This window comes from Aspergillus niger, assembly GCF_000002855.4.
Source record: "Aspergillus niger supercontig An16".
Lineage (NCBI taxonomy): Eukaryota > Fungi > Ascomycota > Eurotiomycetes > Eurotiales > Aspergillaceae > Aspergillus > Aspergillus niger.
Genome location: NT_166531.1, coordinates 1001492 through 1028950, shown reverse-complemented (window position 1 = coordinate 1028950; position 27459 = coordinate 1001492). Strand labels below are relative to the sequence as shown.

General features: G+C 50.9%; 13 protein-coding genes across 13 annotated transcripts; 6 read left to right on the top strand and 7 right to left on the bottom strand.

The window, feature by feature from the left end:
* Positions 1-799: 799 nt before the first annotated feature.
* An16g04480 (hypothetical protein) lies at positions 800-1135 on the bottom strand (the record flags this gene model as incomplete). Its single annotated transcript, XM_059745103.1, has 2 exons — positions 800-911; positions 990-1135. The coding sequence occupies 2 exons, from the start codon at positions 1133-1135 to the stop codon at positions 800-802; spliced, it is 258 nt and encodes an 85-aa protein (XP_059604793.1).
* A 1862-nt stretch (positions 1136-2997) lies between these two features.
* On the top strand, positions 2998-3564 carry An16g04470 (uncharacterized protein; the record flags this gene model as incomplete). Its single annotated transcript, XM_059745102.1, has 4 exons — positions 2998-3050; positions 3121-3168; positions 3248-3303; positions 3503-3564. 4 exons carry the CDS (start codon positions 2998-3000, stop codon positions 3562-3564), a joined length of 219 nt encoding a protein of 72 aa, XP_059604792.1.
* Positions 3565-4666: 1102 nt separating this feature from the next.
* An16g04460 (uncharacterized protein) lies at positions 4667-7218 on the bottom strand (the record flags this gene model as incomplete). The annotated part of the gene is made up of 4 exons (XM_059745101.1): positions 4667-6000; positions 6032-6142; positions 6228-6448; positions 6497-7218. 4 exons carry the CDS (start codon positions 7216-7218, stop codon positions 4667-4669), a joined length of 2388 nt encoding a protein of 795 aa, XP_059604791.1.
* A 589-nt stretch (positions 7219-7807) lies between these two features.
* An16g04450 (uncharacterized protein) lies at positions 7808-8150 on the top strand (the record flags this gene model as incomplete). Its single annotated transcript, XM_001397719.3, has 3 exons — positions 7808-7829; positions 7899-7988; positions 8056-8150. 3 exons carry the CDS (start codon positions 7808-7810, stop codon positions 8148-8150), a joined length of 207 nt encoding a protein of 68 aa, XP_001397756.1.
* A 499-nt stretch (positions 8151-8649) lies between these two features.
* Positions 8650-10448, bottom strand: An16g04440 (hypothetical protein; the record flags this gene model as incomplete). Its single annotated transcript, XM_001397718.3, has 2 exons — positions 8650-10216; positions 10282-10448. The coding sequence occupies 2 exons, from the start codon at positions 10446-10448 to the stop codon at positions 8650-8652; spliced, it is 1734 nt and encodes a 577-aa protein (XP_001397755.3).
* Positions 10449-11694: 1246 nt separating this feature from the next.
* An16g04430 (uncharacterized protein) lies at positions 11695-12445 on the top strand (the record flags this gene model as incomplete). Its single annotated transcript, XM_001397717.3, has 4 exons — positions 11695-11707; positions 11775-11802; positions 11891-12128; positions 12215-12445. The coding sequence occupies 4 exons, from the start codon at positions 11695-11697 to the stop codon at positions 12443-12445; spliced, it is 510 nt and encodes a 169-aa protein (XP_001397754.1).
* A 526-nt stretch (positions 12446-12971) lies between these two features.
* On the bottom strand, positions 12972-14790 carry An16g04420 (uncharacterized protein; the record flags this gene model as incomplete). Its single annotated transcript, XM_001397716.3, has 5 exons — positions 12972-13479; positions 13532-14323; positions 14381-14528; positions 14586-14636; positions 14706-14790. The coding sequence occupies 5 exons, from the start codon at positions 14788-14790 to the stop codon at positions 12972-12974; spliced, it is 1584 nt and encodes a 527-aa protein (XP_001397753.1).
* A 975-nt stretch (positions 14791-15765) lies between these two features.
* Positions 15766-17068, top strand: An16g04410 (uncharacterized protein; the record flags this gene model as incomplete). The annotated part of the gene is given in 5 exon segments (XM_059745099.1): positions 15766-15833; positions 15894-16151; positions 16217-16884; positions 16936-16980; positions 17014-17068. Coding segments are annotated over 5 exon segments (1094 nt in total), but the record flags the coding sequence as incomplete, so codon positions are not given.
* Positions 17069-17296: 228 nt separating this feature from the next.
* Positions 17297-18257, bottom strand: An16g04400 (uncharacterized protein; the record flags this gene model as incomplete). The annotated part of the gene is made up of 6 exons (XM_001397714.3): positions 17297-17404; positions 17519-17617; positions 17688-17759; positions 17832-17896; positions 18064-18081; positions 18251-18257. The coding sequence occupies 6 exons, from the start codon at positions 18255-18257 to the stop codon at positions 17297-17299; spliced, it is 369 nt and encodes a 122-aa protein (XP_001397751.1).
* A 393-nt stretch (positions 18258-18650) lies between these two features.
* An16g04390 (uncharacterized protein) lies at positions 18651-21080 on the bottom strand (the record flags this gene model as incomplete). Its single annotated transcript, XM_001397713.1, has 1 exon — positions 18651-21080. One exon carries the CDS (start codon positions 21078-21080, stop codon positions 18651-18653), a length of 2430 nt encoding a protein of 809 aa, XP_001397750.1.
* A 1064-nt stretch (positions 21081-22144) lies between these two features.
* Positions 22145-23745, bottom strand: An16g04380 (uncharacterized protein; the record flags this gene model as incomplete). The annotated part of the gene is made up of 7 exons (XM_059745098.1): positions 22145-22249; positions 22325-22475; positions 22544-22627; positions 22722-22966; positions 23024-23255; positions 23345-23495; positions 23688-23745. 7 exons carry the CDS (start codon positions 23743-23745, stop codon positions 22145-22147), a joined length of 1026 nt encoding a protein of 341 aa, XP_059604789.1.
* A 494-nt stretch (positions 23746-24239) lies between these two features.
* An16g04370 (uncharacterized protein) lies at positions 24240-25493 on the top strand (the record flags this gene model as incomplete). The annotated part of the gene is made up of 2 exons (XM_059745097.1): positions 24240-24713; positions 24747-25493. 2 exons carry the CDS (start codon positions 24240-24242, stop codon positions 25491-25493), a joined length of 1221 nt encoding a protein of 406 aa, XP_059604788.1.
* Positions 25494-25778: 285 nt separating this feature from the next.
* An16g04360 (uncharacterized protein) lies at positions 25779-27094 on the top strand (the record flags this gene model as incomplete). The annotated part of the gene is made up of 5 exons (XM_059745096.1): positions 25779-25843; positions 25990-26166; positions 26315-26402; positions 26608-26838; positions 27023-27094. The coding sequence occupies 5 exons, from the start codon at positions 25779-25781 to the stop codon at positions 27092-27094; spliced, it is 633 nt and encodes a 210-aa protein (XP_059604787.1).
* Positions 27095-27459: the final 365 nt, after the last annotated feature.

The following is a 27459-nucleotide window of genomic DNA, read 5'->3' as shown; positions in this document are numbered from 1 at the left end:
CTCCTTTCAGTTTAGTCAGTTAAGAGGGTCACAAGGCTCAGTAGGAACTAAGCTTGGGATGCCTGGACCTACAGTATACAAGAGTAAGTATAGTAGTAGTTGTGGCCTGAAGTCCCATCCCTACAGTCTACGATCCATAATAATAAGAAACAATAATCCAAGTCCCCCATCCTTCCATGGGAGTGAGAGTTCAATCCATGAATGGGAAGACCTCCGCGCAGACCCGATGGACAGACGGCCAATGCCGCCGCCGTCGTGGCTGTACGGGTTTAGTGTCCGGTCCGACCAGGCAAAAAGCAAAAAAGAGCAAAAAAAGAGAAAATCTTCCCAAAGATCGACGATCAGAAAGAATGGAAACCTGAGAAGGCAACGCTAGACAGACCGCAACTGAAGGGCGATGATTTGCTGCCTTCAACACACAGTCAAGGCCAGGATTGTTTGTCCAGGAGGCGGTGTGAGGGAGGGAGGGCGAGTTGTGACAGGTCATTCAGGTGCAGATGGCTCCACTCACACTTTGCCAATGCTTCCAGGCTGGCCCGAGCACATCTTCGTCATTGGCTGAATGCGGAAACGCCCAGGGAAGATAAATCCGCCTCCCCGTGGGTGTGATTGGATCGAAGAATGAGTTCAGTCAGATGAACTGGGATGGAACTGCTGGAAGGATGGGAAGGTGGGCGGCAAGTTTTTACCAGTACACTTGTACTAACTACTAAGTAACTACTAAGTGTAAGGTTCCAGCCTTCTTTGGGAGAGGTGGTGGAAAGGGGGGGAACGCACAAATGAGCTCATGGCCACACTATTACTTGGTATCCCACTGGGTCCGTTGGTCGATTGTATCGGCGCCCGGATGCCCCGTCGTTGCCATTGCCTGGGCGGCTGTGTGGTAGGAATGAGGCTGGCATGATGGATGACTGGCTGAAAAGGACCCGGATGGGGGGGGAGAGAACATGGGATGGGGAAGGAGAGGATTGTTCCTGCCCCACACTTACTATACTGTCCGTGTCTGAAGTTCTAAACTCTCAAGAGATGCAGGGCGGGAAGATGAGAAAAATAGTGAAACTCCCATGGCGGTTATTATTATGATTTCCTTGACAGGGCACGATCCATCTCTCCATCTCCCAATCTCCATCTCCATGTCGACGGTTAGCTATCTATTTACTCCGTAACTAGACTTCCGTCGTGCTCTACAACGGTACGCGCTGGATCGTCAAGTGTAGTGAAACGTGAAAACACCTCCCCGAGCAACGGTGGTTCTTGCAATCTCACCGGACGTTCGGACGGTAAACGCAGTCTCTGGATAGATGGGTTGGCTGTATAGTCTGTAACTGTACTGCCAGCTCATGACTCCACCCAGCACCCATACCTCCTCTCCTACAGTTGGTTACTCGAGATGAGTGATGCTAGGACAAAGTTTGGAGCAAAGGGCACGATTGTGTTAATCTGACCATGGAGTTCTAGGCTTATGGACCAAGCGGGTACAACAGGATGACTAACGAGGGGGGCAGCGAAGGGAGGATTGGATTGCAGGGCGAAACGAAATGGATGTCTATACGAAACGGTCGAGCCAAACGGAGATGGCTGGATGGGGCACATCCAACTTCCCGCTGCGTGTTTGAATGACGGGCAGCCTGACTGACTCCATAGCAGATTACTTAGTCTACTGTGTTCTTAGTGCCTGTCTGTCTACTTACTACTCATCGCCTTGCCAGACAACGGTGCAACAGTTGCCAGGTCTGTCTTCTGTTTTTTTCTCCGGCCACCAACCACTCTTTCCACCCAAAAAGAAAACAGTCTGGTTTAGATCTCACCGTCTTTTTGAAGCATCGCCAACCAACCCCGTTGGCTGGCAGCGAGGACCTTATCCAACACATGAGCGAACTATTGCCAAAACTAAAGTGTAAAGTTCAGCAGCCGCCTTCTGAATCAACCCGACCCCCCTCCAAACCATACTTACTGACCAGCAAGCAAGCAAGCAAAGCAAAGCAAGATGGATGTGTTAATGCCAATCCATGCTCACTAGTAGTTTAGCGGGCAGAAGTGCAACCGAACTCAATAAAGTGAGGCAATGACGCCGGGGCCAATGACAGCCCAGTTCGTCCGCTTCGAGAATTCCCGAAGGACAGCCATGGCGCTTGATGATTGGCTGCTTTGCTGCCACGTTTGCTGTCCGAAGGCTTGGCAGTGGGGACTCTCGGGCAGCGGTCTCCAATCATAAATTGGCTCATTGTCCATGCTTTGCCCATGCATGTCCCCTAGTCTTGATCAGGCAAGCCCTGCACAGACCATGGACCATGTAGAATTAGTCCCGGTTTGCCCGGGGCGTTGTTGCTTCATTCTTTCGCCTGGTAGGCTGCCTACTAGTATACAATCTCCTATACTGTGTAGTACTACTACTACTACTATTATCCCCATTGCAAGGCTTGCAGGGTCATGCACCATCGTCTATATAAAGCAGTTCCGATCCACAGCCCCATTTCCCCTATATATCAGCCAAAGACATTGTGTTGTAGAGACCACCGGATAATAAAGAATCTACGGGAGTACACTTGGCTTATAGTTCTAATCGTAATCACACAATGATAACAGCCCAAGCGTGTGTTACTGCCTGCCTGTCCACGGAGAATTCCCAAAGTAACTAAACTAACTAGCCAGGTTCATTTCACTTCAGCCTTCGCCTTACTTACCCGCTCAACAGACAGACAGACAGACAGACAGACAGACAGACAGACCCCTGCTGTCTATTGAGACATGTACTAGAGACAGACTACGTACTCCATAAAATACGGAGTAATACTAAATATGATGGTTGCTTTTTATAAGTAAGTACTCCGAACTTAACCCTGAAATTAAGATCAGCGGTTGAGAACCACGATTATTATTATTATTATTATCATTAGGACTTGGACCTAGTTTTACGGAGCAGCACAGCGCTTAACCGGTAACTATGTGGATACACCGAGTAGATGATATATGTACGTAGGTACTAAGGCTGTGACGATGGCTGCGGTCAGTTCATGTAACTACAGGCATGAAAGTGGCTATGTAAGCAGGTAAGCAGGTAAGCAAGCAAGCAAGTAAACTTAAGTTTTTATCCTGCTTGCATGCTGTAAGTACTAGTAGGTACATAAGAGCATTACTATTAGGCGTGCCAGACCCCATCGCTGTGCTGTGTGATAGTTTATTTCTTTTTTCATTCATTAAGGGTACATAGAACATGTGTTTTATGTACTGTGATGCGGATATGCAGATATGCATATTTGCCTTGTTTTCTTGCTCACTACTATAGTAACTATACAGTAAGTAGTAGGTAGTTATCATAGCTTTGTTCAGCATAAGTCCCATTCTATATACCAGCTACTAGCTATAATCTTCAGTAGAAGCAAATATTATCTATCTTCCCAATCATATATTATCAAGTTAGGTATCCCGAACAAGCACACTACAATATATTCCTAATATTCACATTCTTCATATCCCTCACAAAGTACTACTATGATAGTAGTAAGGAAAAGATATACTTCTGACCCATCCATCCATCCCAGATACACAAGACAGCCTCGGTAAATGATGGGTGTTCACACATCACATCACACATCACCAACACTCCCTCCATTAGGAGAAACCCCGAAAACTGAAACCAATAAATGACCTCATTAATTCTCCGATATCTCTCTTCCTTCCTTACCGCCCTTAATGTCATGAAAGCAAAAGCAAAAAGCAAAAGTAATACCGTTTAGAGTACTCCCTACGATGATACTGATCCCTATTCCCCTATTCTATTCCGCTAGTATTACTACACTCGGCAAGAGATCTACCATCCATAATCTACAAAACTAACAAGATCACAATCTTAGTTAATCATTAATCATCATAATTCTAGAAGTACAGTGTTCGATAATCCATACATAGTATAGCTGAGAGGCCGGGGGGGAAAACGGACAAGGGGCAAAGCGGCAAGTCTCATCGGATTTACCATGTCGAGTAAAGTGTAGTGTAAGTGTATAAGTGGACCGAGAATCTCATCCCCGTCAGAGTAGTCAATCGATCAATCAACAATCAAACAATCAGTCAATCAATCAATCAACAGGTCCCGTACCATGGAACGGTGTGTTACTCACTAGAAGCTGGGAAGCTGAAGCTGGTCTATGGGTGGCTGCCTGGACGTGGAGCACGCGGGAAGTACTAAGCCTGTAGCACAGCTGAGCCTCATTCATCATCATTAACATCATCGAATGATTCATCAGTCTCGACGTTCTAGAAAGTACCCGTTACCGCGATCAGGCTCTGGAGTGGCACGCGTCGTTAGTCGTCGGGGTTTGCCTCCCGGCGGGATCACGGATCATGGATGGATCCATGGGGCGTAGCGACTCACTCCGTAGCTGGGTTTTTGCCACTGGGCGTGCCCCGGATCCATCAGCCATCATCCATTATTACTCAATATGGATAGTGGACGATCGGATGCATCCTCGCCCTTTGTTGAACTAAACTATTGTAGCGAGTCGTCTTGTCATACTGTTATACTGGTGGCAATGATCTTCGGTGGATATATTGTTGAATTGAAGGGTGAAAAGAAAGTCCTACTATGACATAATATGTACAACGGATGGCCCGCAATCATCTCAAAAAAGTATACTCCATATAGAAAAAATGATCAGCTACACAGTAATTATGCCTTGGGCCGAGACAGAAACGGATGTTTCAACGCCTCTGTCGGCGTGCACCGCTTCTCCGGATTGAGGTTCAAGCACCGGTCCAGTAGATCCACGAATTGGGCCAGCTCTTTTGCCTCACTGTCTGTCATGCCTCGTGTCTCCTTGCCTCCCATTAGCCGGGTCTTCAAGTCCCGCGTGGGCTTCTTGAAGTCCAACACCCGCGTGACTGGTCGCCCGGTGATCTTATCCTCTTCCATGCTCAAAAAGTTGAGCATGTCATCGAAGTGCATCGGCGTCAGCGACCCTCGCCGCAGCAGCTTCGGCGGATATTTGCCACGGCATTCCATGATGGATCGTAGCATCTGGTTGTTGTTGCGCCCCGTAAACAGAATCTTGCCTGTGTACAGCTCGAACAACGTGCATCCGATCGACCACACATCAATGGCGTGGTCGTACGGAATTCCCAAAATAATCTCGGGCGCCCGATAGAATCGACTCACGAGATACGGTGTGATCTCGTTCTCCGTCGCCGGGGATGCTGATCCCAGGTCACACACCTTCAAGATGTTGCGTTGCTCGTTGACCAACAGGTTATCGGGCTTGAGGTCCGCATGGAGAATGTTGCACTTCCGCATCAAGCTGAGTCCTAGGAATATCTGCTGGGCATACGCCCGGATAGCTCGCAGGTTCAAACCAACGTCGCGTCCGAATTTCTTCAAGACCTCCCGCAGGTTCATGCTCAGGTTCTCAAACACCATGCAAAGATGTCCCTTGTGGTCAAAGTATCGCTCAAACTTGATGACATGCTTCTTGTCCTCCGGGTCGGCCTCGTGGAGCTGCTCCAGGATGCCGATTTCCTTCATGCCAGCCTTCCTCATCGTGTCGTTCTGGCGGATGATCTTGATGGCAACCAAGCCACCAGTCTTGGAGTCGGTGGCGCGTACGACCGATGAGAACATGCCCTTGCCTAGATTCTGCTGCACATGGTATCGTCCGTTAATCAACTCACCCAGCCGGACATTGTAATATCCTTCGGGGTCATCCCAATTGTCCATCATGCTAATGTCGAGCTCCTTGGGCTGCGGGACTGCCGACTTAGCCGATGCATGCGTTGGCTGCGTAGTCTCCTGCGTGTCTTCAGCGAACATATCATCGTCATCATCCTCCGCGAACATGTCATAAGGATCCTTCGCTTTGGGCTGAGGCGGGGGTGGAACAGCATCGGGGAGCAGGATGTCCTGTCGGGAGGTCTGCGTTTCGTCATAAGACGCCGCAGACAACTCCTCATTAGCACCACGACTATCATGCTTTTCCCTCTCCGCTTTCATGTCCAAGGTAGGGTCGTAGTCTGCTGCAGACGGTCCATACTTTGTCCACACCGTTTACCGGTGCACCGTTCATTAGATCAGCATCCTTGCCTACTTTAAAGTCAGAGAACAACTCCCCTGGACTATCAGCAGGCGTCTCAGGTGCTGACAGTGGCGCTGATTCTGTAGAGGAACATGCTGTTAGCTATTAACCCAATAGGCTTCGACACTCTGGGAGGTCAAGCAGTCAAGCGATCAAGAAACTCACCAGAAATAGCACTGCCTGATGCGGCAGTATCTGCACCCGGGGTGGATGAATCTCTACTGCTTTCACCGATGTGTAGTGCCTGCAAACGCATCGGGGTGGCCTGGCCTCGGTACTTGGCCCGGATTGCTTCACGTCGTTTGCGACGGGCCTCTAGCTGTGCCGCTTCATCGACGGGCTCGGCGGGTGGTTGTTCCTCGTGAGTGTCGGACGTCCCATTCACACTGAGAAGGCATTAGCTCCGTACCAACTACCAGTTTATGGCAACCTACCTATCAACATGGGCATGTAAGGTGGCAGAAGCTTGCTGCACCTGAGGTTTCTGAGTTTCAGCATCTTGCTTAATACCTTGAGCGACGACTGGAGTGTTCCCTCGCTCGCTCACTGACTGTTCAATAGAAGCCCCCCTCCTGCGATTCCGAGAGGCAGTACTCCCATCTCCTGGAGACTCCCACTCATCCCCGGAATATTGCTTAGGCTTGCGAACTTCGCGATAGGGCGACCGGCTCCGCGTGCGCGCGCGTTTCTCTCTGCGGCGATCAGATTCATCGCTATATCGAAGGCCATCGCCGTAGTGCTCCTCACGGTCGTAGTCATAATAGGAGGGCCGCGCGCGTCGGTCGGGTTGACCTCGTCCGTAGTACCGGCTGTCATCGTATCGGGAGCCGACGCGTCGGGGTGGCTCGTGTCGGTATCGCCGGTCGTCAACATGGTCATAATCATCATAATCATCGTCCCGGCGGCGCTTGTAGCCTCTGTAATCGCGGTAGGGAGAGCGGGACCGCGTACGCGAGGTCGACCTGGTCCTGGTCCTCGATCTCCGGTGGCGTGGCGATCTGCTCCGCGTCGCGGGTGCAGGACTAGCTCTGGTGGGACGGTCAACGATGCTGCCATTAAGAGGAAGTTTCGACGTAGTTGCCTTCGTCTCTGAACCTGATTCGATGATCTCACCCTCTGAAGGGGTCGATGGAGACCTCGACCTGCGGGACGCCATGGTGATATTACCAGGCTCACTCAGGGACCCTGGAGATGAACTAAAAAGGTGTGGGCTGGCTCCTTCGAGCAGCTTCAGAGACAAAAGAAGTAAGTCCCGGTTAGCAAGAACGTTTCCGACGAAGCGTTATTTGGGAGGAATGTATTGAGAAAGTCCAACCGGCTGAGAATGCCACGGCCCTTGCCCTTGACTACCGTCTCAAGAAAGCATGAGACAGTGTTTGAATGTATTTGTTTTGTTGGGGGAGATTCCCTTTGATCCTTTTCCTGTTTAAGCGGGAGAAGAGGCCGACAGAACCAGAATGGAAGGGGTGAAGGATGGAAAGACTGGATGGATGGAAACTTGGCAGCGATATGAGGTTGCGAGAGAAGCCAAAGTCGAGATGGGGAGATGCCCGGGCGGTGAGGGGCGGCCGCCGAAGATTTTGCGGCTAAGCGCAAAGGAGACTAGTGGCTCCCCGCGGGACAATCGCTGATAAGCAGCCGATTTTTTGCGACGCCGCGATTCTTCCCCTCCTTCAAGGCTCACAGCAAGCGCCACTTGACTTCCTCTTCCTCCACGCTCACTTACACTTTTATCCTACGACACAATGGGTGGTCAAAGCAGAGAAGGTAGGAGGCCACCACGCATTTTGACAGCACATTCTTGCATAACCTCATACTGATCCATCTTCTGCACAGGTGGCAAGGTCAAGCCTCTCAAGTCCGCCAAGAAGGAGAAGAAGGAGCTGGACGAGGATGATCTCGCCTACCAGGCCAAGAAGAGAGCTGGTATGTACTACTGTTATAGCCTCTCCCGTCGTGGTCAATGTTTTCTAACCACATTTGGCATCTACAGAGGAAAAGGCCAAGAAGGAACTTATGGAGAAGGCCAAGGGCAAGGGCCCCCTGAACACTGGTAACCAGGGTATCAAGAAGTCTGGAAAGAAATAGTCGGGCTGTGGGCACGAGGTTCTATATGTCCTCACGAGATACAACGAGCTACGACCCACAACTCGGTGTGGAGTATTTGCATATGCATTGAGCACTAATTCCATGAGCAACCACTTTTCTTTGACACCTTTTCATTTCATGCAATAATGCACCTTTTGCTATTCACCAGAAATATCCATACCGTCAATCACCAGGATCAGCTTCAGAATTAGAAGCCCCGACAAGCGGAAAGGGTATCATTGCGCACGGCACAGTAAGAAGGAAAGATAGCCCACCGGCATCGTTAGGAAGAAGTAAACATAAATCCGCTGTATGCTGCCCAAGGGTATTCGCAACGCTCAAAGACACGCCCCGGCCAATATCCAGCAGCAGGACAATTTGACCAAAGGATGGTGAAAAAAAGAAATAAACAAAATGACAATGATAGAGGAATAAAGGGAAAGGAGGGGAATGCTGAAAGATACCCAGAAAGAAATTCCAAGGCCAGAGCTGATGCTCTTCAACTAGTCACTCGTTTGACCCACAAGCTACCCCCACCAAACCCAAGATCGTCGCGCTTTTTCCAGGCCCTGAACAGCTTCAGACCGATTTCATGCTCCTCCCGCTTGATCTCTGCAAGTTCTGATTCAAGGCTGGCGACAGTCCGCTTCACCTCATCCCTGGCAGCCATGTCGTAGGCAACAGAGCTCGGCTGGATCACTTGGGTTAATTCATAGATGATCGTGTCGATGTTCGTTCTCCGGCGCGTCAGCGTGTCTCTGCGAGCTTCTAACGTCTGGATACGGTTCTGAATTTGTTCCTCTGGTGTAAGTTGTAGCTGATCCTTGGGCGGTTCGGCTTCAGAGGCTTGCGCCGGCGTGGGCTTTCTGCTGGGTTTCTTTGCTGGCGCGACGGCACTGGGTACAGGTCGTTTTCGTGACATGATTGAAGGGACGTGTTCAGTGGACTGAGATGCGGCATCGATGCTACCGCGTGCACTTCCAACGGAGCTGGCCGTTTCCGTAGGTTCATATGTAGTGGCGCTGAAGCGGCTTGCAGGTTGTTCGGCCGCGTCATCAGTTGTCAACTTGAGGTCAGCCAACGATGATTCCCAGTCATCCGGTGCGGGGAAGTCCACACGGGGTGGCTCAGCACTGCTGACAATGCTGATCGGAGCCGGTTCCTCCGGGGTTCGTGTTCGGAGATTATCCCTGCTCGTTGTGTGCCTAACCTTCTCCGATGCCTTTGGCTTGGAATCACCAGCCGTGATCGTGGTCACAACAGTGGGAACGAACCCGCAAGCGGCATAATCGGGTGTCGTGCTGTGCGCTTCCCTCAGCCGATCGTTACTCCGGGACATGTGCACACGTGATGGTGATTTAGCCCTCGGCCTTTCCTGGATGGGCGCTATTATCGGAGCTCGTCCACTAGGCCCCTTCCAGGGCTCGCGCACGCCGGGTGGGAGCGAGTTCTCGGTTTTGGACACCCGGGTGCGTGGATCCGACAGTTTCCGTTTTGAATTCAGGTGATCCTTGCTCCAGCCAAAGATATTTGAGCTATGGGATGAGGCAGGCTTTGCCGAGATTTCGGTGCGGAACGAAACGCTGCCAGGAGTTGTCTGGCCAGACATGCTCAAGTCGCTGGGCGTCAGCTCGCCAGAGAAGTCGTCCCATCTGGATGTCTGGCTTCTTGAGGACTTGGGCGTTTGTAGCCGGTCTGCCTGGGAGTTGGTGCGCTTGCGCAAGACGGGCAATTGGCTAGCAAATCTAGCGTTCTCCTTGTTCTCCATGGATCCGGCGCTTGAATCGAGTCTGAAGTCGTCTTCTATGGGTGAAACACGCGAGCTGTCGCGACTCGCCGGTGGGCGACCGAAGGAGATAGGCGAATCAGGGGGCGAAATGCTTGCACTTTCGGGTCGATACAGGTCGTGAGTGAAGGTAGCTGGGTCTAGGAGATAATTATGTGATAGGCTAGCGGAACGCTGGTGAGGCTGGTCACCAGTTGCAATGTCCAGGGCATGGGAGGTGGACGCGACCCGTCGACCTGTGTCGGGGTGTTGCGCAGGAAGGAGCGAGTCCGTAGGGTTGCTACAACGCGTTAGAGAGCACCGCTACTATGATTACCGTCAGGAGAGAAGGATGAAACGACTTACCGGGCAATCGCGGGACGAGACTTGGGATGGGCCAGTGTGTCACTGCTCTGGTTGCCCGGAGCGGGGGACAGAGACCGGTAGACACTATCATCTAGGGTCTTGTCGATCAGTGTAGGCTTCCCGATCACGGGCTTCCGCGAACGATGGAAAGACATTTTCCCCCACATGTTGCCGGTTGGACTGTTTCGGCGACAAAATTCGTGAAATCGATGAAAATGGGTGGTGAAGCTGGTTCAACGAATAAGTATCAAACCCCCGCGAGGCTAGAACTCGAGTCGAAATGTCCGGAATGTGACCCGTATCTCAACGCATACCTTTAAAGTATTTCTAGATCGTGGTGGAATGGCTAAGCAAGGAGTGACACAAAACGGTCGCTGATTAACATAGAAAAAAGCAATATATGGCGAATGTAGGTGGGTTTCATGCAGCTGACATGCCTGCACGTCAGGGAGTAGAGCTGGATTGGAGTACAGCAGGACGAAGGGGAGGGAGAAAGAGAGAGAGAAGACGGAGGAGGAGAACCAGTGGAGAAGAGCGAGTGGACAATTGATTAAAGGGCTAAAGCTGGTGTTATACTACAGATAAGACCAGACAATTGGCTTGAAAGAAAAAAGGGCAAAAAGATGCACGTAGATGCAAAAGCGAGGGGAAAGAATGGAGCAAGAAAGAAAAGAAGAAACACAGCTAATCAAGGTGGCCCCCCTCTCTTTGAAAGCAAACCGGTTTGCCTGCGTGCGAGAGGCGGAGAAAAGAGTAGAAGGGATGAAATTAATGAATGAATGAATGAATGAATGGAGCACGGAGAAGCAATTGACAGCAGCACCAGCACCACTTGGATGCAGTCGGGAGGATCCTGTTTCAGACTCAGTCGGTTAGTCGAGGATGGTCCTTCAATTCTAATTTTAACTGCCCCCATGGTCGAGAGCAGCCCAACGCTCCATCGCAATTAGAGGAGCATCCCAAAATTAGTAAAGTGAACCAGAGAGCAATCTCCGTCGCACAGACTCTCAAACGGTCTCCAAGGATGGTCCGATCAGTTGATCTGCTCTGCATTAATATTCTTTGGGTTAATCGTCCGAGCAAAGACTATCCACAAAGTACCACAAAGTACAGAGTAAACAAACACAAGAGAGAAACACGATTGCCTGACCCATCAGGCATTCACTAGGATAATCTCACGTGCCGATAACCCGTGCCGTACCGTATCAGTACCGTAATCGGCCCTGTTTCTCCGCACCCAATCCCCCTTCGCTGATTGGCTCCTTTCTCCAACTTCGTCATGATCGCGAATCCCGCGGCTCTCCAACTCCAGCATCATCATCATCTCTATTCCATCACTTTCTCCATCCACCTCTCCCAAAAGTCCACACACATCTATATAAAACTTTCCATTCACTCACTAAATAAATCATCATGTCCACCCCAGGTAATTCCCATCTCTATAAAATCCCCTAATCAACAACATCATAAGCAAACTAACTCCATCCCTCCAGACGAAGCCGTCCCGCCGCCCGCCGAAGTGTCAGTGCTTACTACCCTCACCTATTCCCCTACAAACAACAAAACCACTTCCAATGAACCAAAACATAGTCACTAATAATATACAAAGGATGACAATCGCCACCCCCATAAACCTCATCCTCCTCTCCCTCTTCGTCATCCTCGTCTACCTCCAACTCCGTCCCAAAGCCCCCGTCAGCCTCCCCAAGGGTCCTCCTCCCGTCGTCTTCCGCACCTTCACCCCGACCACTCTCCTCCCCTTCAACGGCGAGAACGACGCCCCCGTCTACCTTGCTGTCCGTGGCCGTGTATTCGACGTTACTCCCGGCAAGAACTTTTACGGGCCGGTAAATACCCCCTCTCCCCTTCTCCTCAACACCAATACCTCTCCGATAGAAGTAAGATACTAACGAAGAATCTACAAAATGTGCAGGGCGGACCCTACGAGAACTTCGCCGGTCGCGACGCATCCCGCGGTTTGGCGTGCCAGAGCTTCGATGAGGAAATGCTCACCAAGGATCTGAAGGGTCCGTTGGATGATCTGAAGGATTTGGATAACGAGCAGTTGGAGAATCTGCAGTCGTGGGAGGAGCGCTTCTCCGAGAAGTACTTGGTTGTGGGGAAGCTGGTGGCGGAGGGGGATCCGGAGGCTGAGAATGCTTGATTTGCCATTCTTATTTCATGATGGCTGAGCGTGGTTGATGGGTTGGGATGGTGGTGTCGTGGATTGTGGTTTGAGATGGGCGGAGGGCTAGATGGATATACGTTTGGAGCTGGTTTCAAGGGATTGATGATATTATCAAATTCGGGTATAAGCGATTCATATCTTTATTAAAAGCCTTGGTATTTTAGTCATGCTGAATGAGGATCAATTCAATTCAGTGTAACGGTTTCGGGATCTTAAGATAGCATTACTGATATGATCGAGTTGTTGTACACTGATTGCATTGTTCGAAATATCTCAATAAAACTAAAACTAAAATTTATTACTTGAAATTCCACTATCCGGCCTTCTCTCCCGTCCCCAACTTTTGCAACAGCCAGATTTCAGTCAAAATCATAGACCGTGTCAACCACCTCCCCGAGATTGCAGTCATTATGTGATGTCATAACGTCGTATCCCACGAACAACGCCCCCGGCAAACATGAACAACACCGAAGGAAAAGTATCAGAAGTCAGGTGGGCTGGTTTACAGCTCGACCCGCATGCTCGAGGCAGCATGGGATCCCTGGGCCTTGGCTTTCTCAGCAGCCTCAGACCCCTTAGCCTTGGCCTTCTCAGCGGCTTCCTGACCCTGGGCACGGCCACTGGACGCGCCGATCTTCAGCTGATCCAGAAGCCACTGGCCGGCCTCTTGCATCTTAGCGAAGATGGTTCCCGAAGGAGACGAAGTGCCATAGCGGAAGTATTCCGCATTGCGGCGAGCAGCGGCGCGGAGTTCGTTGATTCCGGAGCCCTGGTAGACCGGGATGCCGTACGAGTCAAGGTAAGCCTTGAGATCGGAATGGGTCCAGGTGTCGAAGGCGGAACCCTTGGCTGCATCGGTGGCCTGCGCCATGTATGAGGTGGCCGATGCGAAGTTTGCGCCTCCGGCTTTGGATGCCTTGGCGTAGTTCTCCTGGGCTTGCTTGACAAGCTCGTCGCGAGTAATGTCGGCGCGGTGGGCTGCCTTGGCATTCATGGAGGACAGGTACTTCCTATATGTATGTTAGAGAATGTTGTCTACAGTTATCCAAGTAGGAGTCTTACTTCAAATGCTCGGTGTCCCAAGTATCAAAGGTCCAAGCAGACCAGCCAGTAGCTGCCTTGTGGCTGTGGAGCCGCACCTTAGCAAGGAGCTCGTCACGCTTGTTGCTTTGAGGAACGGGAACTCCGCGCGCATCGAGGAAAGCCTTCAAGCGCGAGTCGGACCAGCCTTGAATTACGGTATCGAAGGTATCTTGGGCCTTGGACTCGGCAACATCGGTGGCTTTGCCGTATTCGTTACCAGCTTTGGAGGTAGCGGCTCCGATGATCTGAGTAGCGGTGGACGAAATGGTGGCAGAGGCCTCCGAAGCCTGGCTAACCAGAGAGGCGCGGTGCTTCCTCGCCAGAGCCACGAGTTCATTGCGGCGAGATCCTTGGGGCACCTTGACACCGTGCTCATCGAGGAACTTCTTCAGATCGGAGTCGGACCAAGCCTTGAACAGGGCATCGCTCAGAGTAGCCTGCGCAGCTTCTGCAGAGGCAGAGGCAGAGGCAGCGATGCTCTTCGCGTTCAAACTGGCCAGTCGAGCATTACGACGAACCGATGCAATAAGCCTGTCGCGCGTGGTGGGCTGTGGAACCGGCCAGCCACGCTCATCAAGCCATTCCTTTAGGTCAGACTCAGTCCATTGCTCGTATACCCAGTTACCAGGATAGGCGACAGCCTCTCCAAGCTTCGTGGCAATAGACTCATAGTTTTCGCGAGCAGTTTTCAAAAGAGTATCACGCTTGCGAGGCTGGGGGGCAGGAACACCATGACGATCAAGGAACGCCTTCAACTGGGAGTCGGACCACCTGTGTAGACTATTAGTACATTCTAACTACGGGAAGGACAATCTCGCATAGACTTACGTGTCAAAGAGCCATTCCTTGGCATCATGCCAGTGATCATGAGAGTGCTGTGTAACATGTGCCAGGGGCTTCTGGACTTTAGCTTCCCAGTTGGACTTCACTAGGGACTCGAGATCCTTGCGATCGGCCGGCGATGGGTACGGGATGTCTAAAGACGTTGTCAACTATGCTTCATGGGAAGAATATATGGGAGGAAGCAGCATACCATGATCGGAGAGCCATCTTTCTAACTCAGTCTCATGCCATTTGTTGTAAACTAAGGGGTGTTAGCGAGTGTCTCGATGTGGAGCAGTCAAATCAGTCAATGGTACAGAAGTTGACATACCAGCCTTGCTGAACCAGCTGGACGCTCCAACCGCCTCAAAGGTTGCAAGCGCAAATACCAGATACGAAGCCAAATGGAGCTTCATCCTGGCGAGATGTAGAAATTATATCGAGCGTTGATTGCTGTTGTTGTTGGCTTATAGCGTCAAGGTTAGCTCTCGTCTCACCACGAACAAAAACATAAAGTATCAGTGAGGGCAACTTACAATTGTTAATTGTGAGATCTTAAGCAAGAGAGATTAAGACCACTACGTCCCGGGATGAAGATATTTATTGGCCGCAGAGCTGACGATCTCTCGTTAAAGAGAGAATCAGGGAGGCGGCGCGGGATGAGCATCGAGTGACGTATGACGAGGAGCAGGCCAGCTTCCCCCAATTCTGGCGTCATCGATGATAGAGTGGCCCATAGTTAGTGCCCCAGCTGCAGTTGAGTAAGCTTTGCTGGCTTGCTGGCTGACTCCATTCACTGACTGCCAGTCCTTTGTCCCACCGCCTACGACCGGAGGGGACTTTAGTGACTTGGTTGACTCTGCAACAAACAATATACACCAAAATATACTATTGATGTTTCTGATGCAAGGCACATGATCTGCCGCTAACTCTTTAGGGCGATCGGCCCAGCCTTGCCTATTTGAGCAATGCGGAGACGGGCGATAAGGAGAACAACTGCTTAGTTATGGCTAGTCAGGGAACTAAACTGCTAACTCATTCCTCCTCCTCCTTCTATGGCACTATCTACTTAGTACCTACTATCTACCTGACAAGTCATCCTCATCCACTTTCTCTGCCTCACAGGTCCAATCAACGCGGGTGTGTGCTGGTATGAGAATGTTGTTTTAGGATCCAATAATCCGCCGCTGTCTCGGGCCGCCTCCGCCTTCCCTCTAAACCGCCCCCTATGCTCGGGGTATATCTTCAGGTCCAGCTGTGCTCGACGTCCCGCTTGCTGAATTAATTGACTTGATTCATTTTATCTGTCTGGAACAGTTATCTCTGGCTGGTGTCAGCCATATATCGGGTATATACACGACTTTGTGTTGGTCCAGTCATAGCTTGTCGACATGGACCTCTCCAATCCGCGATGCGAGCATCTGGCCTCGCCTGATATCAAAAACTTCATCCTCTCCATGTACGTCTTTTACTCTAACCATTATGTATCCTACATTATACCGAAGCTAACTGTAATCAGCCTCATCGTCTTCGGAATCCTCCTTTCCTACACCCCCCAACATGTCCGCATTCTCACCATGAAGACCTCCTTCGGCATCTCACCGTACTTCGTCCTCCTAGGAACCACATCTGGTTCCTCGGCACTAGCAAACGTGATCTCCCAACAACAAAGCCTTCACGACATGGCCTGCTGCAAGCAAGTCAATGGGATGGGCTGTTTCGCAGGAATCCTTGGAATTCTTCAAGTCGGAACCCAATGCCTTTGCTTCTTCATCATGTAAGAACCCCATCATCGTCGTCAAACCATCCCATCCTAAACTAGCCACCAACTAACCCATCCAGCCTATTCCTCTTCGTCCTCTTCTTCCCCCGGAACACCGCCCACCTCCCCAAATCCAGCCCAACCTACCGCACCGCCGTAACCGTCGCCGTCATCTGCATCCTCCACGCCGCCTTCATGCTTATCACCACTCTCGCCGTCGGCTACACTCGCCCCTCTTCCCTCCAGGCATGGTCCAACTTCTGCGGCATCCTCTCCGCCCTCCTCGCCTCAATCCAATACTTCCCCCAGATCTACACGACTCTGCGACTCCGCTGCGTCGGATCCCTCAGCATCCCCATGATGTGCATCCAAACGCCCGGCAGTCTCGTCTGGGCGGGCAGTCTCGCAGCGCGATTAGGTCCAAAGGGGTGGAGTACATGGGGCGTATTGATTGTGACGGCTTGTCTGCAGGGAACGCTGCTCTGCTTGGGTGTGTTCTTTGAGTTCCTGGGACCAAACCGGGGACATAGTCATGAAGGGCATGATAAGGATACTGAGGTTGTGAGGGGAGGGGCCGGGGAAGAGGAGGTGGTGGCTGAGGATGATCAGGACTTGCCGTCGGAGGAGACGCCTTTGTTGAGGGATCAGTGAGATCTTCTTTGTATGGTTGGATTTTGGCTTTTGGAAAGTCTGGTATGTGGTCGAGTGGTTTGGAGATGCAAAAGCGCAAAACTGTACTTCTTGTCCCGTTCTATTCAAGATGCCATGTATATCCTACCTATATACCTTGCTTGGATAGACTATACTTCTTGGCTGCAATGTATCAATCGCTGCTGGCGCAGCTGTATGTCATTGACTGCTCATTACTAAGTTCTAGGCTCGAACATGGAACAGTATGCCATCTATATCCCACGGTGAAAAGAAATAGATAGATAGTATGCGTGTATCAGTGAACAGGAAGAGAATAGTAGAAACGTTCACAATGAAGGAAGGGGAATAGATTGAAACACAGCAACCAAAAGCACGTGTCGATCCTCTTATAACTAATTCATTATCTTCATCTCATAAAAGCTGCCTACTGAATAGGCCAAGCCATGGGCCCCCTAAATCACCCATCACACACGTCACATCAAATCCCCGCCAATCCCCTGCGTCGCAATTTAACCCATGATGAGACGGAAGATGTCGTTGAAGACGTAGTAGCTGCCAGCCTCGGGGTTGAGAGTGAAGGTCTGGGTGTAGTTCATGGGGCGGGGCTCCTCGTCGACCTATAAGAAGAAAAGAAAAGCGAAAAGTAAGCCAAACGAACAGCAAGCCAACCTCGGTTCATTTTGCGCGAAGGAATTGAAGGCATCTTCCGCCAACAAAAGCAGGGCACGTACGATAAGGGCACCGGTAACCATGACGATGATGCTGCCGTTAACAGAGGGCTGAGCATCGAGAGTGGAGATCTGGTGCTGGACCTTCTGGAAAGGAAGACTCTGTATGATTACGTTGCATAGGTCAGTAAGCCGATAATGGGTCTCAGTGAAGGCTGATGATAATACTAACCGTCAGCTTCTCCATGATGGGGGCAACACCCATCTGGGAGGCAGTCTCGAAGGTGAGCATAGAGTTATCGCGCTATCGATTTGGGGATATATAGGTTAGTTCCTCGGGCCTGCAAATGGTGGAATGCGGGGTGATTCAACATACGTAGAGACCGGCCAGCTGCTGACGGTCCGCGTCAAAGGTCTGGTAGTAGAATTGCACAAATTGCTCTGTTCGTAGCGACATATGTTAGGCCATGTTATGGGCAGTCTATTGGGTAGACTCGGGTATCTGCGACGCAGATGGAATCGGAGGGGTCTGCCTGATGCGACGATGCATGCAGGTCATCCCCTGGTCGACGGGGGACGGGGGCCAGAATGGAGGTAACAATACGTACGTGCGATGCTCTGGAAGTCTAGATGATTAAGGCATTGCGTTAGCTTTCACTGTCATGATTGTATGTGAAGGTGGTTGTATGTTCGCCGTGGAGGGGGCCTAAGAGCCTCAGGGAGGGGCAGCAAAACACCAGACGAGGTAGATGGGGTGTCGCATCGAGGAGAGCGGCGGCGCAAGAGTGAACTTACCGGCCATTTTGACGGATGTGTTATTTAGGAGATCTAAAAAGAGGAGGATGCGAAGAGATGAGGCAGTGGCAGTGGGATAGACAGGAGGGAAAGAGTCGAGGTTGACATCAACATCAAAAGTATTTCCGTCGCGAGGGGAATTGTGGGGCGCCGCCAGGGTCGGTGCCTTAATACCCTTAAGGCAGCAGCATCACACTGAACTCGCTCCTTACAACTTCACTGTTGCCGAAATCTACATCTACAACCAGCATTGCTGTAAGGTACTAGATAGTGTACATCCTTAGCTCCTCTGGAATATGCCATAGTACGAGAAAGGTATCGTAATCCGACATTATAACTATGTAATATAGACATATCGTTCCACCTTCACCACCCATACCCATACCCGAGAAGCCCTATATTACTCGTCGTCCGAATCGGCAAACATATCTTCGGCCTTGGGCCGCGGCTTTCGGGCTGGCGGTTGATACTCCGGTTGGGCTGGTGGATCGGCTGGTTTTTGAATTTGCTCTTCCGACTCTCTGGGATCTTCCTCTGGAGCAGAGTCTTCTTCCATGGGCTCTCCATCTGCTTCTTCCAGGTCACTGTCCTCCATGGGCTCTCCATCAATATCACTCATAGATTCCCCATCAAAGCTCTCAGCTCCTGCCGGTGCAGCACTCGGCTTATCGACATCCATTGGGTGCGGATGCGTTTCAGGGGCTCGCCCAGGATCAAACTTGCCGGAGGTAGCATCTTCATCGACTGTTTTCCAGCGGCTCTTGTTCTTGGAGAATGCACTCGCGGCGCGTTCGGCCTCGGCCTTCTCCCTCTCTTCTCGTAGCTCCTCTTCGGTGAGCGGCGGCTTCTCAAAGATCTGGAAGAAGTGTTCTTGGCTTGACTGCGGAAACACACACCAGCCTTCCCACAAGTGAAGAAGAGTGCCAACGCTGCGCTTCCACTTTTCGGCCCTCAGTCGTCCCCATCTAAAATCCTTCTCAAGTCTCCCCAGATGTTCGAACACCTGATGTGTTTTCAACGCAGACTCGAAGAGCTGCCGATACCGCCAAGCATGTCGCACGCCGCTCGTAGCGGAAGATGAGAGGATGTCGGAAACTAAATAAAGCCCAACTAACTTTGCAGCTGATGTATCCAGATTTTCCTTCGTCGATGGCCGCCCTTCCTCGGCGGGATTGTCCTTGGCTAGGTCTGCTTGTTCCCGACGGGCAATTCCTGTTTCTGCCTCGCGATCAGGGTTCGCCCCGGTGTAGGCAAACGGGTTCATGATGTTCGACACAATCATTTCCACAACTTCGTCAGCCCCTGCGCCTGCGTGTTCAATGGCGAAAGCCGTAACCCGAGCAACATCGCCCTTTCGTAATTTGGCGTGCGTAGTCGGCAGGCGAGCAAGCAGATGGGTTAGCTTGGCCTTCTGTAAAGGATTCATATAGCCCAGTCCCTCGTTAGCGGCGCCAGGGCCCTCTGCTGGTGGTGCACCACCAAGATTTCGTTTTTCGTCCTCATAATCAGACATCTCTTCGTCAGAGGAGTCGTAGTCATCGTCCGTTACAAACTCGTCCATGCGTGTTGTATACTCGAACTTGATATGTGCCTCCGGAGGGGCCCAGTTTGCACCGCCCTCGAATATAGTGCATGAGGGTTGAGTTCCGCCTCTTCGATGTGCAGGGGGGCGGGTGTTGGTGAGAATCTCCCACAATTTCCACCTATAGTACACACCACCGGCACTTCTAGCATTCCAGATCCATGCCCATTTCTCGTCCCTTTGAACCTCGGGTCTGCTCATGAGCAGTGCCTCAAACTCCGGCCCATAACTCAAAAGGTTCTCCAGTGTCTTGTGTATCAACTTCAGTTGCTTCAGATCCGACGGTGCCTTCACCTCAACCTGAGTAGAAGGACCACTCCTCCCATAGGCCGATCCGTACGACGATGGCGGCGCAAATCCTCCACGATGCAACCCCGGGGGTGGAGCACGATTCAGTCGTCCAGGGATATCGGGCGCTATCGACTTGGCGCCAAAAGGAAGGGAGCTTGCGGAAGACAGGCCGACAGTGACCGGCATCGTCGAGCCAATAGCGGCAGAGGAAAGGTGTCTCGATATTGTCAAATAGTATCCCCATCCTAGGTATCTGTTTTGCAGGGCGCTGACGGTGCTATCAATATCCGAGGCCGCAGACTCATTCGCCAGAGTGACAATGGCGGCTACCGATTTCCGGTCGTTTATAGGCTGACCTGGGGGGCGAAGGATCTTGACATTGTCGACAGTCAGAACAGAGGGTATCAAGGACTTGAGCACCGAGGGTGAAGTCCCCGGCGGTAGAGAAGCAAGATATAACGTAGGTTTCGCGGCAGCCCGTTCAGCCTCTTTCGCATCACCAGCTCCTTCATCCTCATCGTCCGACGCACGGAAAGCCGACGCGGCAGCCGGTGCAGTATTATCAAAGCCTAGTACCCCCGACGCTGTATCCCGATTCCGATGTATTGGCTGGAACCCTTCATGTGTGCGCTTTCTCGGAGGAGGTGGTCCCAGAGTACCGGGACCGCTCAAGCGCGGCCCCGAGCTCGTGAAATGCCGTTTCCCAGGGCCTCCAAAGCCTGGATTTTTGGGCGGGAATCGGCTCAGTCGTCCATCGGAGGAATGTCTGTCGTGAGCTGGCGAGTCATCTTCGAATGATTTGACGAAGTCCTCATACACGGCGGCGGTCTCGGCTTGCTCGCGGGCTCGTTTGGCTTCCGCTTCGGCTTTCTGGCGTTCAAAGAGCGACTTCTTGGGGATTGCGGACAGTTTGGCCGAGATGTCCGGAAAGCCTTTCGATTTCGACTCGTCCGACATGGCGGCCAGGCTTCAGCGGCAGGAAGCCTCTTGTTGGGGGAGTAGGTATGATATGATAGACAGAGGGGGAATTTGGAGAAGCTGGTCGGTCGGTCGGCCTTTGGGCGCGGAGGCGGAGATAGACCGGTGACGGCCTGAGGCATATATGCATCACGCATACCCACTGCAACTTTGTCTTGCTACATTGGGATGCCATCTGCATGATTATTCGCTACAATTAGACTACGAGTTGCCTCATTTAGTGGAGAACTGATAGCCAGACTCTTCCTGAACAGACCCCTACTTCATTATCTACACACTAATGGGTAGCCATGATGCAAGGCCGCAATAGCAACAAATTTGATCAATACGGCGCCAATGGCCATAACCTCAGTGAGTGATGCAAGCTACGAGATGCCAGCTTACTGGGGAGCGCAAAGTAGCAAAAGCAAAAAGAGATGCGAATGAGCCCAGCCCGGCTCGATCGGACAACCTTACGATCTGGAGTCGTACGCGCTACCAATTGCTATAGGCCCATTTGTTGAAAGCTTTCCGTAGCTTCGCTTAGGTAAAACCATATCGTGCTGATCGTGGTTCCATATGGAGAGTAAGCGAGCTCGTCGATTGTTCTTGGAGATTATGTTGATGAATACAAACAATAGTTCATAAATCACGGATGATTATTGTTCTTTCATTGAGATTTGAGTTTGTTATGGCACTCTTATACCTTGGTGATCATGATAGTAATCCTAGCTTTGCTTACCCCGCGTTCTTTCTCTCATTTCTCGCTTATGCCCTCTTGTTCTTTCACTGTGAAGCCTGGTGATATGGTACCAGCTGAGCTCAGGTTTATAGTATACTACTTTGTGCCGTTATTTCAATTTGATCATCTAGGTTCATATGGTGTCATTGGCTTTCTTAGTGGTTGGGTCGCATTGGAGTCCTCCGTCGGCGTTACTGGGTATGTGGAGATATATTTCCGTAGGATCATGCACAAGTCATGCCACCAACCCTCGGCTACCGGTGATTTTCAACGAACAGTGCTGATAGTAGTACTATGGTACCCCAAAACTAGTACACGCCAGCTACAGGCAATCATACAGAGGATTCCCACCTGCTCTCAGCTGAGTGACACCCAGCCATGTGCACATGGTTGGATAGTATAGAGGTACCGCGGCTGGAATATCCACCTGGAAGCACTCATGAAGGGTAGTATCGTGAAGCGCTTATAGTTGACTGCACAACAAGACCCCGGAGTTGTAGACCTCAGCTCCAGTGGCCCTGTCCATGGAGTACAGTAAATAAGCTTGAGTACCAAACCAATCGTCATTGATACGACCATGCTGCTTTGCGCCAAGGGGCTTACAGCCGCCTCGTGCACCGGAGGCATAACACAATGGCACCGAGAGTGCGCCACTGGAAACGAGAAGCGTAACACGAAAGGTCACATGAGAATAGTAATGGACTTGCATGTTCAGCCTAACCAGCGATGGTTATGACATGTAGTCAGAATGAAAACCATTATCCGGGAACCTCCTCCCGAGCTCACGGTGACTGCGCATTCTTGCCTGATCAGCAACGAAGTCGTAATGTATATCTGATGGGATATGCAGGAAGCTCGCATATGGGGATACCAGACAGGGCGGGACACCCTATCAGCACATCATATAAGCCCACTGTTGTTGAGTCTTGCGAAACTTCTCGTACTCAGACCTCTTAACAGGTGCGAGGACATGCAAAGCTAAGATGATGATCATACCGCAAGACCAAAGGAAAAGACCGTGCGTGGGATCGAGCGATGGTGATATAAATGCGTCACCGAAGGAATAGAAGATGCCTGACGTGTGAACGAGAACCAATGCATGCCCACTAGTACGCTTAAAGTAAGTAATACGTCCACCAATTTGCTAGACATATCCACAACAAAATCGGAAAAGAACTGGAACCGATCACTGCAAATCGACACCAAAATCCCTAGGGTGCAAGAGCGCTGGAGGGAGAATCCCAGTGACTCCATTCTCAGGCAGCCAATACTGCCCATCCACCAATAGATGTGTAACAGCACAGCGAATCTGGGTGCCCCAGCTCGAGAACCTGCAGGCCCCGATGAAAACCCGCGTGTGATGTCGGATTATCCCAGAAGTACCACTGGGCCGATTACGAGTTTCGCCAGTTCCACTTGGCCCTGGGCGATTCCTGGTTACACGACCCAGGGACTGATGTCAGACATGTAGCAGCAGCCTTATGCCCACCTAAGCCTGTTTTCCAAACCAAAGTGTCGAGACCTGACTGGCGGGAGATAATTCACGATCCAGATTGAGGGGTTGGGAACATGGACTAAATGAAAGGTCTGGCCGGGCTTCAGACAGACTCTGCGGACTCCGTCGGTTGTGTCTGCTGTGAATGTGTAGTCTCCCCACAGGACGTCCAGGGTACCTGACAGCGGATAGCCCAACCACATGGCATACCCAATGTAGGGAGTTCACGATGGTGGGCCATTTGAGACAACTAGTCTAAGCCAGCTGTGAACTGTGAGGGGTTATAGTGGCTCCGGGTCTTTCTCTTGATTGTTGTGGCCTGGTCATCGTTGGTTCTCAGCAGATTGCAGTCTGACTGGTGAATTGTTACTAGCCAGAACTCCACTTTCAGATCCACTGTTTCTTTGAAGACCAGTGCGTGGAACCATCGACGGGCAACTTCCTCTACTGTTGTGATATGTGAACGGTTCAGCCAATCGGGCCGGGTACCAACACCAAAATGAAAGAACGATTGCCGCTTAATCATCTTTCTTGATCAGAACCAAAATACGGCTTCGACAATGGAGAGCTTCACGTTGTTGATCATCTGAAGCTATACTAACGAACAAAGGCACTTTATCGGCTTATAAATCCTCGATAGAGGCAAAGCCCGCCATTGTCTGAGACACAGGGACAAGATGGCGGCTGTTTCATGGCCTTCTCATTGCCTGGTTCGCCATCTTCCAGAAGCTATAGTTGTAATCAATCACTCTAGGAAGTCATGGAATCCTCGTGTCACCATGGCTTGCGGTCTGATTGGCCTAGTATATAGACATCTCATGCCGTCCACGACAGAATATGTCGATATCATTTATAGCGAGCTGGCATCATAGCTCAGACATAGACCCTTATCCGTGCCATCACTCGGCACCAGTCACTCGCTATGGGCAACTGCGTTTCTTGGGGGAAGTGGGCGTTGTGTGTCCGAAATAACGAGACTTCGGCCAGATCCTGGTCTCCCACAGGCTTCGATGTTAGGTCACTTTTATCCCAGTCACTATCCGAGCAGCCATCGACCGAGCCGTCATCAAGTGAGCAGCCAACAACTGAGCAGGCAGTGACCGAAGAACCCCGAAATGCACCTCAGAATCTCGATACTCTTCCTGCAGAGATCTTCGACATGATCGCCAGCTATCTTGACCAGAATGAGCTCTATAGCCTCTACCTCGTCTCTCAGAGGGTGGGCAGACTGGCATACTCGTCCATTCTTGCTTCCTTGCACGCCAAGAAACATACCGGACTCACACCCAGGGAGATTGAAAACATCCACACTCTGGCAATTGACCCGACCATCAATCACCTTCCCAGGTCGTTGCATGTAACTGTGCCCTATATCGGGCACAGCGCTGCACGGAAGGTAAGTTCGGGGCGCCTATCTTACGATCGAAAGGCCCTTCACGAGCTTCCAGAGATGAAAGCATTGAGGCAGGACTTGAATCGGTTAGTCAACTGCAAAGAGTTTCATTTCACGCTCACCAGGGCAGGGTCGACTTTGGAGAACAAAGTCGTGTACATCGAGGACGCTCTTTATGCGGTCCTTGCTGAAAACACCATCCCAGTTGAGAAACTCATACTGGACAGCAGGGTTGTCAAGTCGCGGACGAACGAGAAGTCAATCATGCATCCAAACCTTGCTCGGGTGTGGAGGCGCCTGAAGTCGCTCAAGATTACAGAGTCGCCCTCATTAGATTTCTCAAGAGGTACCGCTCTCTCCCACATCCTTCAGCACGCCCCAGAACTTCGAAGCCTTTCCCTTCACAGTCTAGCTGATACCCCTGCACGTCGCTCAAAAATATTCAAACTAGCCAGCTCCGCGAACATACGAACTAACCGGCTCGAGAAGCTGAGGCTCTCGTATCTCACAGTTGAGCCGGAAGATCTGATTATGTGGCTGACACGCTTTAATAATACCCTCAGGATACTGGACCTTCACTCCATTGGCCTGGCGCACGGAAGCTGGGTAAATGTAGTCCAGCACATCCTAGACTCATGTCCTAACTTGCAGAAAGTTGTTGTGGACTACCCGTGGGTTTCTGAATGGAACCGGCGTGCATGGGATAGTTTTGAGTGCTCGGGGCTAGACATGCGAATCAAGCTAGAGCAATTCAAGCAGAGCGCCACTGCGGCCAAGATCTAAATTGTCGACGGGGATGTCCTGGCATGTATCCACTCGTTTATGTACAAAAGTACCATCTCTGTACAAGTTTGAGTTTGGGGATGCTGTCTAATACATAGATTCCTTGTGTTTGTTGTGTGTACATTTCTGTGAACATTCCCATATTTTTGTCGTGTCTATTGCATGTTTGAGGTTCCGGTCTATGTGATGTAAGCTGTCCACCCTTTCGGTGTTTGCTTTTCTTTTGCCAAATTTTCTTTCCTTCTTTCTTTTTTTCACCCATCTCAATCATTGGCTCCTGATTAGATGGTTCCTGACAGACAGGTACCTACCGGATGCCATGGGTCGCCCACCATCCAGACCACCCCATGGTATAGATGACCGGCAGGAGATCATGCATGGTAGCGAGCCAGGCTACCATCACTTGCTTAGACTATTGCACTTAGCATAATGATAATTCAGTAATTGTGTTCATCCACTGTGTCTGTCGTCACCTGACACGAAGCCTGTGTGACAGGCCGGAAACGGCGAAAAGAGCGTCCGTCCATTCCTATGATATAATCGCCCGAGCGCATGATAACAGACCGCGTAGATCTTTTGAAGATGCGTGCATCCTTACCCAAGCCAGGGATTGCGCCCGCCTTTCCGAATTCGGCCAGATAGAGTTTTCCGAGCCATGCACTACTTCAACTAGGTCCTCGCGGGTTCCACCGGCAACACCTCACGAACCCTTCTTCAGACTCGGGCGGATATGACTAGACCCCTCTGTCTCCAGTAGTGGCCGCTAGTTTGGTTGGTCCTGGCCGTTTTAGTTTTTCTCGTTCCTCGCTTTTTGCCTCCAGCGAGACAGTCCGCCTCCTGGAGGTTGTCCGAACTCGAGGCGGATCATTCCCGATCGAGGCAAAGAAGCTGTGGGTTTCCATGTGTACGGTTAGTTTAGCTCAGTTTGGCATATTTGATTGTGGAGGATAGGGCGGATCAAGGGACCAAGGAAGATGAATGAATGGAAAGAAGGAATAGAAGGAGAAGAAAAAGAAGAAGCGCCCACAACGCAGAAAAACAAAATATCCACCGATCGGATCAAGATCACCTATGGAAATTGGTAAGGTCCGTAGATGTGATACTTGGGAATTAGCGAAGTCATGCTGCCAAGGAACGGGATGAATCCGGAGCACACCGCTTGGAACTAAGGGAAGAAGCGACCGGCATCTCTGCTGCAGCAGGCGCCTCTGACGACGATGGGGGGGAAGAAAGGTCTGGTGGTGTTTCAGGCCCAAAGTTGCTTCATTCGCAAGGAGGGAGAGGGGGAAGAGAGAGAGGAGAGTGGGAGTGGGTGCGTTACTTGAGTGGTCACGCCTCCACGCCGGTTGTTTGCCGGGGAACTTTGCCTCATACTTTCAGCCGGATAGGCCTGGAAAGATGACAAGAACCATGGCCAGCGTTTCACGTCTGTCATTCGAATTTTTCTTTTCTTTTTGTTTCTTTTTCCCCCCCTTCATTTTTCGATTATTCTTACCTACATAAAATTAAGTGGGTAATGAGTGTTCTAGGCCAGTACGGCAGAACAGAAAGAAGGAGGTAGACTACCCCGTATCTGTCACTACGACAGCGCGACTAGATAGATAGATAGTAAGTAACCCGTAGTGGCGAGGCGCAGCAAGTAGCTACATACCACAAATAGAACACACATCGACTATGACGGGGAGGGGACGGAGTATCTATCTCTTGACTACGCAATAAGAATGAATGGTTTGATAGTTAGTTATTATTTATTACTTCCTCAATGTCAAATCCATCCTTTCGTTTTCATTAGCTTGATGATTGATTGATTATTATTCTTATTGTTGCAATCCAGCGTCACTCTCTTTTTCTTGGGCCCCAAAGAAAACAGGCCGCCCACTTTTTTCGCTCGTTTGCCCACTTCCAGTCCGCGCTAAACCCCCTTCGGCCACAGTTCGGGCGGCCCTGGCTTCCTGAGGCAGCAGCC